Raw genomic sequence first — 16,081 nt, forward strand, 5'->3', positions numbered from 1 at the left:
AAGTGAGCCTTCAGGGGGTCAAATGTGATCTTACTAAAGATGATGGCTGTTAGAGGAATGGAATTGTTTAATGATGGTTCAGAAGGTAGAACTGTATTTAAAAAGAAAAGAGGCCAGGCACAGTGGCTCATGCCTGTAATCTCAGCACTTTGGGATGCCAAGGCTGGTGGATCACAAGGTCAGGAGTTCAAAACCAGCCTGGTCAAGATGGTGAAACCCTGTCTCTACTAAAAATACAAAAATTAGTGTGGCATGGTGGCAGGTGCCTGTAATCCCAGCTACTCGCAAGGCTGAAGCAGGGAATTGCCTGAATCCGGGAGGCGGAGGTTGCAGTCAGCTGAGATCATGCCACTGTACAAAAAAAAAAAAAAGAGGAAAGTAAAGAATTCAGCTCAACACAGAGGAAAACGTTTTAATAATTGGAGGTATTTAAAAATCAGTTGGGCTGCTGTGTGGTATTAAGTTCCTCATCTGTGGAAGTATCCTAATAAAAGTCAGAAAGGCACTGGTCTGAGAGGTTGTAAAGTTAACACTTACTTTGCAGTTTGTGAGATGTTGGATTTGGTGACCACTAAAGGCCTTTCAAGGTAGAATTCTATGCCGTGAGAACTGCACTGAAATTAGTCACTCAAACACAATGTCAGGGAGGTTTTTATACAGCATAAATAATACTCCGATAATATGAACTGCTTATGACTTCAAATTTTAAAAAATGCACTTAGATACAATAGACAGATTTAAGGTGATTTAAGGTTATTAATGAGACTGAGCAAGTAAAGACAATAAACATGCAATATTACCTTGACGGGATATGAGAAAAGCTTAACAAAACCAAAATCATCTCCAGTGGCTAAAAGGGAACAGTCTTTGGTAAGACTGGCAGCATTTACGTCAGTTATATCGCTATGTGCTGGCCAGATTCCCTCACAGGTGGGCCCCAGGACACAGGTCCACGTGTCCCACTGTATCTTCTCAATCTGAAAAAGAACGAAAGGGAATTATATTTTTGCACAACCTAGTTTGTTTTATTTAAAAGAAACAGTTTGCACCTGAGTAATTCTAAATTACTTTGACAACAATAGGCATTTTTGTTGAGTGCTGAGGTACACAAATTCTAAGTTGCATATTTAAAGTGGTTATTTGCATTAAGAAACCAACACTGCAGTCAAATATCCAAGTGTTTTTCTCTAGATAAAATGAACATTTTGAAATTGCGGAAATTTGACAATAATAAGGTATTTTAGTTCTTAACTAGACATTTATCACTGTATAAGCCATAAGCTGGATCCAGATTCCCCAACCCCAGCACTGATGTCTTAGGCTTGAAAATTCTGTTGTTGGGACTGTGCTGTGCATGTCATGATGTTTAGAGCATCCCTGGTCTCCACCCAGTGGATGCCAGTAGCATACCCTTGTCCCCAGGCATTGCCAAATGTTCCTGGGAAGCAAAATTGCTCCCAGTTGAGAATCACTAAGCTAGGCTGATCAATGGAGATGATCATTTAGCAAATTATTTTAAGAAGTTACTAGACAGAACTTAAAAAAAAATGACTGCTTCCTTGGAGGAAAAAGTAATAAGATTCTGCAGCAAGCTTAATATCCTGTATGCTCTCGAGAGACTACTGTAAAAATCCAAAGAGCTGTTCATATTGTATTGCCATGAATCTTTTATCCTTTAAAACTGTTTTGTCTGAAATTCTTGGCTAGAATATTTGTAATTTTTATAGGTTAATCCTGATAAGATTGAGGGTTTTCTTTCCATTTACTTAAAACAATAATAGACAATAACAACATTATGGCTTTCCTGGGAGATTTTGTCTCATTTACTTTCATTCAAGATCTGCTATTACACCTTAATATTCTACTTTCTTTAGACAAAGCACTGTTCAGAAGGAGTATAAGAAATTAGAGAACTGTAGCTAAAATTAAAGCCCAGAGCTCTCCTTTTCAATCTGAAACTGCTTTGCATGCTGCTAATGTACCTTGCCTAATCTCTGCTTGTTGTTATTGCTTAGAAGAGAAATTACAAGATAAAGATGCAGCCAGGAGTTTTAGTCACAACATGGTAAGATGCTATACATTTGTTAGTCACTCAAATTTCTCCTCATTTAATCTTGTGTGTTTCTTTTGGAGGCACACAGAAGTGGAACCAAAAATCTGCATCTGGTCCTGTGACTTGGGGGCCTCAGGTAGGAACACAGACTGAGGTGACTCAAGGTGGTTCCCCCAGAAATCATCTCAGTTTTAGAAGTAGAGTCCCTCAACCCCTTATGATGTTCTAACCTAACCTTCACAGGAAGAGAAGCAGGGAACCATCCCTTGCTGGTTCTGGAAGCAGGCTTTTGGCCATTGACTCCCTTCCAAATTCTAGATTCCATCTCCTAGTCCACTTGCAATCCCCACAGTGATGCTGGCCTCCTTATCCCAGCAGGAAAGGAAAGGGAGCTGGTATTGCTCCCCTGGCAGACACCGCAACACAACACCACTGGCCAGATCAGGACACCGTACTCTCCAGGGGAAGCAAACGTCTAACTTGCTGGAAGCTACAGAAACTGCACTTAAAATGGAGCATTAAGAATTATATCTGGCCGGGCGCGGTGGCTCAAGCCTGTAATCCCAGCACTTTGGGAGGCCGAGACGGGCGGATCACGAGGTCAGGAGATCGAGACCATCCTGGCTAACACGGTGAAACCCCGTCTCTACTAAAAAATACAAAAAACTAGCCGGGTGAGGTGGCGGGCGCCTGTGGTCCCGGCTACTCGGGAGGCTGAGGCAGGAGAATGGCAGGAACCCGGGAAGCGGAGCTTGCAGTGAGCCGAGATCCGGCCACTGCACTCCAGCCTGGGCAACAGAGCGAGACTCCGTCTCAAAAAAAAAAAAAAAAGAATTATATCTATAATCCATCAATGCAAAAGGGTTAAATAAACTTGTTAAAAATGCTGGAACTAAGATAGAAGGAGAGTCCTCAAAGGATCCCTTCCTCAGCACCTTGCCTCAGGTAGGTATGTTATCATTTTGCAAAGGAAGCAACTGAGGCCCACAGAGAGGTTACATCACTGCAGTCACAGTATACTTAGGAAGCCGAAGCAGGAGGTTTGCTCCAGAGACTTTGCCTCCCAATGTGGTGCTGCTTTAACTGTACCGTTTGTATCAGATGGATTTCAAATAGGCATTTTAACATTTGTCATATTTTAACAATTTGCTGGGTAAGCTTTGTATTAGTTTGCCATGATTGTTTCTTTAAAAAAAAAAATTGCTTATTTGAAAAACATTTTCCAAAATCCCTCATGCTCAGTCGAAGGGCCTTGGTACCACTAGGGAAGTTGGCCAAGAAAGCATCAGCTGGAGGGACTTGCAACGAACATCATCACGAATCAGCCTCTGGAGTAACAAATGTGCACCATGGGGTAACAAATTAACTCTTCAGAGCAAGCGCCTATCACTTTGGGGAGCATTATAACATTAATTTTCCTCTTGTGCATATTCTTTTATATAATAATTGCTCATCTGTTCCAAGCCAGCCTCATCTTCCTCTACCATTTTGTTAAATTACATTTCATTTTAGTATACTTATTTGGGGGCATTAAAACAGGAAGGGAAAGTACAGCTGAAGTGATGTGAAATGATGTTTAAATCCACAGGAGAAACTGAGAGGCTTCATGGTTTAGGCCACGGAGTTACACACAGATGTCTCTGGGTTGAGATCACAGCCCTCACAGAGCCTTAGTTTCCTTATCTGTAAAACCAGATTGACAACTATTAAGGTAAAACTGTTATGAGGATTAAAATATAGGTGTATATATTCTGAAATTTGCATGGAGCCAAAAAAGAGCCTGGGCCAAAGCATTTCTAAGCAAAAAGAACAAAGCCAGAGGTATCATTTTACTGGACTTCAAACTACACTACAAGGCTACAGTAACCAAAACAGACTGGTACTGGTATAAAAAGACATACAGGCCAATGGAATACAGAATCCAGAAATAAAGCTGCACAGCTGTAACCATCTGATCTTCGACAAAGTCAACAAAAATAAGCAATGGGGAAAGGACTCTCTGTTAAATAAATGGTGCTGGGACAACTGGCTAGTCATATGCAGAAGAATGAAACTGCACCCCCCTCCATTTCACCATATACAAAAATTAACTCAAGACGGATTAGAGATTTAAATGTAACACCTCAAATTACAAGAATCCTAGAAGAAAACCTAGGAAATACCATGCTGGACATTGGCCTTGGGAAAGAATTTATGACTAAGTCCTCAAAAGCAATTGTAACAAAAACAAAAATTGACAAGTGAGACTTGACAAGTTTAATTAACTAAAGGGCTTCCACATAGCAAAATAAAACATTGACGGAGAAAAAAGCCAACCTACAGAATGGGAGAAAACATCTGCAACCTATGCATCTGAAAAGGGTCTAATATCCAGAATCTAAAAGGAACTGAAGTCAACAGGTGAAAAAACAACCCCATTAAAAACTGGGCAACAGGAGTTGGAGACCAGCCCGAGCAACACGGCAAAACCCTGGCTCTACTAAAACTATTATACAAAAATTACCTGGGCATGGTGGTGTGCATCTACGGTCTCACCTACTCGGGAGGCTGAGGCAGGAGGATCACTTAAGCCCAGAAAATCGAGGCTACAGTGAGCCGTGATGGTGCCACTACACTCCAGCCTGGGTGATACAGCAAGACCCTTAAAAAAGGGTCTTAAAAAAAAAAAAGTGAGCAAAAGATATGAACAGATGCTTCTCAAAAGAAGACATACAAGTAGCCAACAAACATGAAAAAATGTTTATCACCAATCATTGGAGAAATGCTAATCAAAGCCACAAGATGCCATCTCACACCATTCAGAATGGCTATTATTAAAAGTAAAAAAAAATAACAGAATCTGGTAAGACTGAAGAGTAAAGGGAATGCTTATTCACTGCTGGTGGGAATGTAAATTAGTTTAGCCTCTGTGGAAAGCAGTTTGGAGATTTCTCAAATAACTTAAAGAACTACGATTCTACTCAGTAATACCGTTACTGGGTACATACCCAAAGGAAAATGAATTGTTCTACCAAAAAGACACATGTACTCATACGTTCATTGCAGCACTATTCACAATAGCAAAGATATGGAATCAACCAAGATGCCCAACAGTGACCAACTGATAAAGGAAATGTGGTACATATACACCATGGAATACTATGCAGCCATAAAAAATAATGAAATCTTGTTCTTTGCAGCAACATGGATGTAGCTAGAGGCCATTATATTAAGAGAATTAATGCAGGAACAAAATACCAAATACCACATGTTCTCATAAGTGGGAACAAAGCATTGGCTACACACGGACAGGAAGGTGGAAACAATAGACAATGGGGACTACTGGGGGGCAGAGAGAGGAGGAGGCAAAGGCTAAAACACTATCTCCTGGGAACTGTGCTTACTACCTGGGTGATGCCATCATTTGTATGCCAATCCTCAGTGTCATACAATAGACCCATGTAATAAACCTACACATGTAACTCCCCGAATCTAAAATAAAAGCTGAAATTAAAATAAAAAATAAAGATATATAAAGTATCTGGCAGTCAACAAATGACCAGTGAATAAATGACATAATTAAAAATATCTCTTACTCAAGGCCATAAAAGCTCCTCTATATAAAAAAGTTAAAAAGAGGACTGATCAGAGACAAATAAATTGGAACTGGGGAGGGGAGTGAGATCAAAATTTCTCAGTGAACAATTTCCATTAATACAATGCCATGATCTATGACAATGTATATTTTTAAAGTACTACACATATACTTCCTTTACAAACAATGAAAATGCAAATGTACACGTGTCCAAATGTCTTTGGGAGAACCTTACAATACTGGGACGGTTTAAGATACTGGCAAACTGAAATGAGGGAGAGACAGATGCCTGCCACTCAGTAGCATACCCTTACCTGCTTTTCCTCTAAGGAAGCAATATTTCTTCGTCCTCGTCAACACTTAGACCAGGGCTCGTTATGTGTACACCGTGAAAGAGTACACGTCTACAAAAGGCATCTATCTAGCTTTCAAGAGGGTGTTAGTTTAGGAATTCAAAAATTTTATCTAGGCTTTGATTTCAGCAATTAAAAAATGATGTATGTAGCTAAGGACATGAGGAAACATAGAAAAAAGGAAACAGTTTGATACAATACAATGGTCAGATTGCAGATTGTTTTCGTCTCAAAAAAATAATTTCCAGGCTGGGTACGGTGGCTCACATCTGCTCCCAGCATGTTGGGAGGCCGATGTGGGCGGATCACCTGAGGTTAGGAGTTTGAGATCAGCCTGGCCAACATGGGGAAACCCCATCTATACTAAAAGAATAAAATTAAAAAATTAGCTGGGTGTGTGGCAGATGCCTATAATCCCAGCTACTCGGGAGGCTGTGGTGGGAGAATCTCATTAACCTGGGAGGGAGAGGTTGCAGTTAGCCAAGATGGCGCCACTGCACTCCAGCCTGGGCAAAAGAGCAACACTCCACCTCAAAAAAAAAAAAAAAAAAAAAAAAAAAATCTGTTATAGATAATAATGTTCATAATTACAAATAAACATTGAGAAAACATGTTTCAAAATGTATGTTCATAAAAAGCTTTGCACAAAATGACATGTCAAATGGAAAAAGGAATATATAACATCCAAATTGTTAGCTTATTCATTGTCTTCAGGCAGAGAAAAATTAAGCAGAGCATCAACTGTACATTGCTCCACCAGCGGTGTGATAAGTCCCTATGTTCCGGGAACCTGGAAACCAGATTAAGCAATCGGATTTAAGACATGATCAAGTTTAAAGGTATACTAAATATAATACATATTAGTAGTTAACGTGATAGGTTTTATTAAAATGCACATATTAAATCTTCACAAAATATCTTAAAAAATCTTTGTGTATGATTGTTACCTCTGAAGGTCTTATTATATGCCGTTTGCCTCTTGGAGCTTCAAAAAAAAGTTGTTCTTTGGCACCTGAATTAACTTGCAATAATTTTCCTGTTACGAAAGAATGAAGTAGAGAGACAATTAAACTCTGACTTTAACTCTTTATTATAAAATGAGAAGCATGGGTGCTGCTATTTTGATTCATTTTAATCAAAGTCTCATAAATTGAGTAAATACATTTTGAATTATTCAGAAGGGCATGTACCGCCAATTACATGATGTGGTACAAACCCCAAAGCTGTGATTTTCAGAATATGGACTTCATAAAATTTGACCTTGAACATCATTCAAATAACAGAAGAATAAAGTTTGATATGTTCTATTCTGCTGCACTGAAAACATAGTTTTCCAAAGCCTGAGAAAAATCAGTTTTCCCCCTCTTTTTCCCAGTTGCCTCTCAGCAAACTGCGTTGGCAAGAATATGGCATTGGAAGGTTATGGCAATTAGAAGTAAATCGCTTATTGTGGGCATTCATATTTACTTCGGCCTGAATTCTAAGTTTGCCTTTAAAGCCCAGAAACAGAACACACAAAATAAACTATAAATGCTCATTCCTTCCCCACACTCTGGTCCTACTTGAAAATTTGACAAGAAATCCAGGACTTTCCCCAAAGAAAATGTTGGGCAAAAATAGTCTTTCAGTCTGATGCACAATTATAATCTTGGATTTGATGTTGAAAAAGGTTAGATTTCCTAATTCTCCTCCTACAATGGCAACAATCTTGTAAGGCTTAAAATGTAAATGACTCAAGGTATATATGTTTCAGTATTTTTGGCATTTTAAAAATATTATGGAAAGTTTCAAACACATATAGAAGAGTACAAAGAACCCCTGGATGCCCGCTGTCCAGCCTCAACAGCTATTAACACATGGCCAAGCCTGTTTCATGAACCTCCACCCTATGTTATTTTGAAGCAAATTTCAGACATCATAATATTTCACCTATGAATAATTCAGTATAAATATACATAATATTTCTCCTTTTGTTTCTTCCCCATAACTATGGCATATCTAGTAGTCTTGAAATATCTTTCTTAGAAAAATAATACCAAAATAAGAACTTTTCGGTTTAATCATGTTCTTTAGCACTTAAATAGGCACCAACTTGATCTGAAATCTAGCTTGGCTAATCTTTTTTTTTTTTTTTTTTTTTTTGAGATGGTGTCTTGCTCTGTTTCCCAGACTGGAGTGCAGTGGTGTAATCTCAGCTCACTGCAACCTCCGCCTCTTGAGTTCAAGCAATTCTCTTGCCTCAGCCTTCCGAGTAGCTGGGATTACAGGCACCCACCACCACACTTGGCTAATTGTTGTATTTTTAGTAGAGACAGGGATTCATCATGTTGGCCAGGGTGGTCTTGACCTCCTGACCTCAGGTGATCCGCCCACCTTGGCCTCCCAAAGTGCTAGGATTATGGGAGTGAGCCACCATGCCCAGCCTAGCTTGGCTAATCTTAAGAAGTTGTAGATCTACTTCTATATGACTAAAAATAAGGTTCTCTCATTTCTAAATGACAACTGTAATCATTTCTAATTTGGTGAATGATAACATTAGGGGATTTTTCCTTGACTTGGAGCAAATGTATCTGAAAATGTGTACTCTGAAATGGGCACATCTTCTGACTTTATGGCTGAATATATGTAAGTGAGAAAAGAAAAAAGGGAGTTATCTTTGGCTATTTAGGATTATAAGAAAATGAGTAACCAATACTGTAAAGTAATTCTACTTTTAGGACACTCAAGAGTGACTGCAAATGACAAAGCATGTGGACAAATAGTTAAAGTATTCAGTGAACACATTCTTTGAATACAGCTAATTTTAGGTTATGTTTGGCCATGAGATACTAAAATAACTCAGAGGACTGTAATCCTCAGATAAATCCCAACAACTTACTTTACACCATAGTTTCAAAGATCGTACTTCACTTAAAACCAAAAACGAGAAAAATCTCTCAGTGAGGTAATTTATGATTGCAAAAATAGTTGAGAATCTAAACACATAGACAAGTACCAGAAGTGCTGGATAGCGTTGCAGACAGCTCGTAGGGTCCCCATGTAGCCCATGCCCCTTCCCTGAGAACTGCCTCCGTGGTCATGTTTGTACTCTGGGGGCAGACATTGACCATGGAGGGGCCAGGCTCACACCGAGCGGGGTAATCAAATTCTCTTGGGAAATTGGAATCCAAGAGGCTGAATCAGCTGGTGCCTACCGGGATGAGATGTGGACTTTGGGCCTGTGGGTGGCATTTTGGGGCAGCTGAGACTGGCCATGTGCAGATGAGGTAGAGAAAGGCCACTTGTGCAGAGAGAGGGGTCACAGGCAGAGGTAAGACGCAGAAGAGCAGTGGATACTGAAACTCGCTGCCTAAGAGTGGGAGAGGAGTGGAGAGGAACTGCTTGCTTGGTTCCTGTGCGTTTTCTAGTTCATTCCTAAAGTTAGTTCCTTGGCAGACTGTTTCCTGCTCTTGGATTCTATAAAGTATCTCCGTATCTTTCCAATAAACTCATCTTTTATTATTATTTTAAAATTTAAGCCGGTTTCTAGCCTGGGCAACATAGTGAAAGCCCATATTTACTAAAAATACAGAAAAAAAAACATTAGCCGGGCATAGTGGCGGGCGCCTGTGGCCTCAGCTGCTTGGGAAGCTGATGTGAGAGGGTCTCTTGAGCCCAGGAGGCACAGATTGCAGTGATCTGAGATTGTGCCACAGCACTCCAACCTGGGTGACGGAGTGGGATCCTGTCTCAAAAAAAAAAAGAAAGTTTAAGCTGGTTGGTGGGTTTCTGTTCTTTGCAATCAAGGATGTGAAGAAGAAAAAACCAAACCAAAAAGCTATGCTTCTATGAGGAAGGAATGATTAAGAGTATTTTTTTTAAAACCAAAATTTTCTTTACTGCTGCTAATACACATTTTTTAAGCATAAGGAAATATTTAGGTCACCGCTCCTTTTTCTCTCTGCCTGCTGTCTCTCTCTCTATCACCACTGAAATATTCTGAGGGCGAGGAGCAGAATCAAGAACAAAAACTCTGTTTAATGCATTTATAATTGCTCTACAAAAACAGTAATCCTGTTCTTTCAGAATCACATTTTTATTCACTGGAAATATCTGTTCGCACAGATTAAAAGCTGAGACACCCATGTCCTTACATCACACATCTTGCAGGTACCATAGAGCTTTGCAGCCCACAAAGTGATCCACATACATCACCCCGGCTGCTATATAATTTACAAGTTAGACTAATTCCAACAATTGGTACTAAATGTACCAAATATCAGGCCATTTGCAATAAAAATGGGAATGAAATGTGCTATTATGGCTCAAATTGTCATTTTTATTTTATTTATTATTATTTTTTGAGACAGAGTCTCACTCTGTTACCCAGGCTGGAGTGCAGTGGTGCGATCTCGGCTCACTGCCACCTCTGTCTCCCAGTTCAAGCGATTCTCCTGCCTCGGCCTCCCAAGAAGCTGGGATTACAGGCACCCGCCACGACACCTGGCTGATTTTTGTATTTTTAGTAGAGATGGGGTTTCACCATGTTGGCCAGGCTGGTCTCAAACTCCTGACCTCAGGTTACCCACCTCAGCCTCCCAAAGTGCTGGGAATACAGGTGTGAGCCACCACGCCCAGCCTTCAAATTGTTAATTTGTAAAGGATGTTACAGCCTGTTATTTCTAGAAATGAACTTACAGCATTTAGAAAATATCCTTTCTATGTTTTCTCTCCCTCCATACATTTTTTCTTTCTCAAGTATTCCATGCTGGAGCTTTCATTCAGGGGTAGCTGATGTTTCTGCAAAAGCCCAATGCACTTTTTGGTTTTCCAAGGACCTATAGTTGCCATGGGCACAAGAGGCTGCTGAGGCTGGCGGCTGTGCCATCCCTGCCGCTGAGAAGCCAGTTGGCTCTGGCAAATGCTTTCACTATTTTCAACAGGATCAAAGGCATGAAACAGATCCCTGCTTCTAATTTCTGCTGTCAACCTTGCCAGACCCTGGAGGCCCCTGCTGTGAAAGCCAGGCTGGTCTTGAGGCAGCATGGCATATTCCCGAGATCAGGCATTTTGGGGACTGGGATGTCAGGAATGCAGGAATATCAGGATGACACATGTCTCATGGCTAGTGGAGTTAGATCAGGCAAGATTCACAGGCATACTTTCTCTTATTCTCCAGATGGTATAATTCCTCCCTAAAAATCAGAAGTGTTTCTACTACTCTCAATCCACAGAAAGCACTTGGTCCAATCCTTTCACCTGACTGAAGGCACCCTTATGATGAAAGGCAAGGTAGCTTTTCAAAGACCTTTGACTCCACTCCTCTCCTGCTCACTCCCAGTGCCCTCCCTCAGCCTCCTGAGCTTTAGGAGGCTGGCCTTGTGCAGGATTATGGAAATAGGGAGGTTTGCTTCTCTTTCCACCAAGTGATGGCTCCATATTGAGAGACTTTACACAGACCTTTCCCCAGGTCCCTCCACAGCAGCACTCCCCGATCCTGGCTGAGATCTTGTGCTTTCTATCTGGGACTTACTTCTCTTTATACCCCTAGCATCTGACACAGGGCCTATACGTTTGCAGAATTAAGAACAAACTCCTTAAATGCAAATGAAACCCACAATGAGATACACTTCACATCCATTAGGACAGCTACTATCAAAATAAACACATAAAATAAGGTTTGGCAAGGATGTGGAGAGATTTGAACCCTTGTGTACAACTGGTGGGAATATAAAATGGTAGAGCTGCTATGGAAAACAGTATAGTAATTCCTCAAAAGGTTAAAAATAGAACTACCGTATGATTCAGCAATTACACCCTTGGGTATATACCTCAAAGACTTGAAAGCAGGGTTTTGAAGATATATTTGTACATTCATGTTCATAGCAGCATCATTCACAATGGCTGAAATGTGGCAGCCACACAGGTGCCCCTCAACAGATAAATAGATAAGCAAAATATGGACTATACATAAAATGAAACATTCAGTCTTTAAAGGAAGGAAATTCTGACACACACCACAACATGGAGGAATCTTGATGACATTATGCTAAGTGGAATAAGCCCATTATAGAGAGACAAATACTGTATGATTCCACTTATATGAGGTACCTAGAGTGGTTACATTCATAGAGGCAGAAAGTAGAATGGTAGATGCCAGGGGTTGGGGAAATGAAAAGTTATCATTTAATGGGAATAGAGCTGCAGTTTTACAAGACAAAAAGAGTTGTGAGACAGAGGCAGTGATGGTTGCATAACAGTGTCAATGTTTTTAACATCCTTGAACTGTACACTTAAAAAATGGTTAAAAAGGAGCTGGGTGCGGTGGCTCACACCTGTAATCCCAGCACTTTGGGAGGCCGAGGCGGGTGGATCACGAGGTCAGGAGATCAAGACCATCCTGGCTAACATGGTGAAACCCCGTCTCTACTAAAAATACAAAAAATTACCAGGCGTGGTGGCGGGCACCTGTAGTCCCAGCTTCTAGGGAGGCTGAGGCAGGAGAATGGCGTGAACCCGGGAGGCGGAGCTTGCAGTGAGCCAAGATCACGCCACTGTACTCCAGCCTGGGAGACAGAGCAAGACTCTGTCTCCAAAAAAAAAAAAAAAAGGTTAAAATGGTAAATTTTTGTTATGTGTATTTTACAATTCAAAATAATTAAGAAATCTTCCCAGTCAAAATTTACTCTTTATATACCCTCTTTTCTCTGGACTCTTCACTGCCTAATAGAAACAATAATGGGTTTTAACCCCTAATAGTCACTGGGTAATGAGATTTCACATATTGTATCAGGTATTTTGTGTGTATTTGTGTGTGTGTGTGTTGGATTCTAAATAAAGTTAATCACACCCTATTCTACCTGGCAAGAGAATAGCAAGATAATAAATAGGGAGAAATCACTGCTTTAAAAAAAAAAAAAAGCAGAGAATATCAAAGAGTCTGAGAAGCAACTGCTTTCATCGGCCTCACCAGTTCCTACATAAGTCATAGTGTCCTGCCTGGTCTTAAATGCTGGTCGAAGCCCTCGGCACTGTGTCCGGCTGTCACTGCCCTGACATGAAAGCGAAATGGACTTATCTGATCTCCCTTTGCCCTTGTTGGGACTTGTACTACCTTGTATAAATGCAGTGCATCGCATGCTTTCTTCTCTATCTACTGCACTGTATAAAACCCCTGAATGCTGTAAAGCTGAAATAAAGTCCAAATTCCAGTATGGCAAGTATAGTTACAACTAAATACCTGTTGGGCAGAAGGGTTTCCAAGTCCTGGTCTAAGGCCACTACTCCAAGAATTACTTGAAAAAAAAAATGTTCTGGCATCTCTGAAATCCCTTTTTGGCTGAGGCCTTCATCATCGTTCTCCTGATTAATTTTAACTGCCCCCACTCCAGGCTCACGTCTTCTCCCCAAGATGGGAGGGAATGCTCCACTCTAGATCCCTCAGAGTTACCTAGTACCTACAAGTACACAGTTCAGCATGAAACTTCTACTCCATCCCAGCCTGCGTCTCCACATTCCCCTCCCTGTACACCCTCAGCCACTCAGCACTTCTATTTCTTCATCACCCCCTGGTTCTTCCCACCTTTGCTCTTCATATGCCATATTCCTTCTTGCCTGGAATGGCTCTTCCTTGATTGCGCTATCTGGTGGATTTCTCCTCGACTCTCAAGATCAACCTCAAAGGTTACTTCCTTCTATGGAGGCTCCGTGGATTACCTCCAAGGAGCTTTCCCTCAGGGCATACATTGGGCATGGTGCTTTTCTACCACAGTGGATTACAATGTCTCTGAAGGCGGGAATGCTGCCCATTCCCAAGTGCCTGCTCCAGACTCTTAACACCAGCCGAGTCTCGAGGATAGGATTTACAGTGACTCACCCTACAGTGCAATGTTCCATCCTGGGTACTGAATGCTGCCGTGGCCCGTTCTGAGTCCCTGCTCACCACTTCCCCTGTGACTCACCACTGCTTACTCACACCATACCCACTTTGTGCTCTTGTATTATTTATGGATGAGTATGTCTCCCTCACTCAATTATAAACTCCACAGGGAGCAGAAACCATGTCTTACTCACTTCCAGAGCCTCCACATTTGCTAGCTTAAGACTTTGCAACACCATAAAAGCTAGATTTATTAAAAAGACAAATCCTGATGGCATTTGTGGGCATGACTTGGAGGAGGTGGGAGTAGGCTGGGAGTTTTATAGAGCAGAGAAACTTTAGGCAGGCTGAATGTAGATTTCTACCTCTGCTGGAGGAGGAAAATTGCTTGAGGTTTTTTGGGTGGTTCTCTAAGAGGTGGAGTCTTGGGTGGAAAAGGGAAACAAGCCAGGAGGAGAAGGAGGAGACCTCAAGACAAGGAGAAAGAAGACCCAAGACAAGGAGAAAGCACGCCCAACTAAAGGTGAGGTGGTGGCTTGCTATGATAACAAAAGGCATCATGTATCTTTAACCATCTCAAAACTCAATGGCTTGAATCAATAGTGACAATAATAATCTTAAGCATAAAAAGATGGAAAATATTCAAAATGTTAGCAGCAGCTGCCTCTGGGTTGTAAAATTACAGTCGTTCCCCTTTCCCATTTCTAATACTCAACTGCCATTCTCTCTAGAAACGATGCATAAATGGACATTATTTAAACACAGAAATTCTATTTTAAAAGCCACAACATACTTTACCTCTAGAGTCCCAGTCAATGTGTGTAATATAACTCGAAGCACCTTTACAGATGCCAACCCTTTTGCTTGTAAGTACGTTGTAAATATCCACAAAGTTATCATGGGATGCCACGGCAAGGTATTTTCCCGTATCTATAAAGAAAAATGTGGGGTTAACACCAAAGTATCTTATATAGGAATTTACTTCCAGGAACTTAGTATTTTAAAAGTGGGGAAATGGTCAAAGAAACATTTAAATAGTTCATTCTTGTAATTTTTTGTCTCAAGACTGTGTTATTTTAAAAAGTATCTGCTGTCATCTTCACCTTTTGAAAACTTAATATCAGAGATCATTTCTTTTCTGTGATGGAAAGAGACCATGTCTTCAACAGTGTCAGCATTTACAACCAGGAAACTCCCATCATTCAAGCCAACTGCTAAGGCTTTCCCATCAGGGGAAAAGGCACAGCATCTTCCACCTACAGAAGAATCCACAAAAAACACTTATTATCCAAAACTTCACTGTCAAGCAAACCACATGAAGAGATGAAGAAACCTGATCATGTGCATTATGCACGGACATGTGACTGCCTTTAAATTGACACTACACTTGTGAAAACTAAAACTTCATAATTTAAGGCATCTCTTGGCTGTGTACAGTGACTCGTGCCTGTAATCCCAGCAGTTTGGAAGGTCGAGGCAGGCGGATCTCTTGAGCCCAGGAGTTCAAGACTAGCCTGGGTTTGCAACATTCCCTAGGTTAAAGATTAGTTGAAAAGTTATTTTTTATAGAGGTAAAACCCAGGCTCTACAAAAAATACAGAAATAAGCTGGGTGCAGTGGCTCATGCCTGTAATCCCAGCATCTCGGGAAGCCAAGGCAGGTGGATTGCTTGAGCCCTGGAGTTCAAGACCAGCCTGGGCAACATAGCAAAATCCCATCTCTACAAAAAAATATAAAACTTAGCCAGGCATAGTGGTACATGCCTGTAGTTCCAACTACTCAGGAGACAAGGTGGAAGGATTGCTTGAGCTTTGGAGGCGGAGGGTGTGGTGAGCAGTGATCACGCCATGGCACTCCAGCCTGGATGACAGAGGGAGATCCTGTCTCAAGAAAATAAAATTAAACATCTCTTCTCCCCAAATTCAAAGAAAATGATCATAATATCAAAAATACATTTTCAGCTTCTATGAGGTCTATTCATTCATTTATGAGTATTTAAATACCTGGGGTTTTCAAAAAATAAGTGAAGTAAATGGAGAAAAGGAGTATAGTGTAGGGTTAATAGGACCAGTATCTTTGCTTCCAAGAAAAGAGGTAATATTTAAGAATAGGAGTTCTATAATAAAATTTTCAGAGAACTTTCTTTAAAAAATATTATGCCTTACATACAACTTACTTTAGAGGACCTCGTTCGTTTAGTTGCTCCAATTCTCTGATTCAGGGATTGTAATGCATAACTCTAG

General features: G+C 40.7%; 1 protein-coding gene across 1 annotated transcript in view; it reads right to left on the reverse strand.

The window, feature by feature from the left end:
• EML6 (EMAP like 6) overlaps positions 1–16,081 on the reverse strand; it is a 125,034-nt gene that overhangs the window by 55,736 nt on the left and 53,217 nt on the right. Inside the window, exons 14-17 of the mRNA XM_077959564.1 lie at positions 14,942–15,094; positions 14,637–14,768; positions 6,928–7,016; positions 801–977 (exon numbers count right to left, since the gene is read on the reverse strand). Coding sequence (XP_077815690.1) covers positions 801–977; positions 6,928–7,016; positions 14,637–14,768; positions 14,942–15,094 — 551 coding nt within the window. The remainder of the gene's footprint in view (positions 1–800; positions 978–6,927; positions 7,017–14,636; positions 14,769–14,941; positions 15,095–16,081) is intronic.

This window comes from Macaca mulatta, chromosome 13, assembly GCF_049350105.2.
Source record: "Macaca mulatta isolate MMU2019108-1 chromosome 13, T2T-MMU8v2.0, whole genome shotgun sequence".
Lineage (NCBI taxonomy): Eukaryota > Metazoa > Chordata > Mammalia > Primates > Cercopithecidae > Macaca > Macaca mulatta.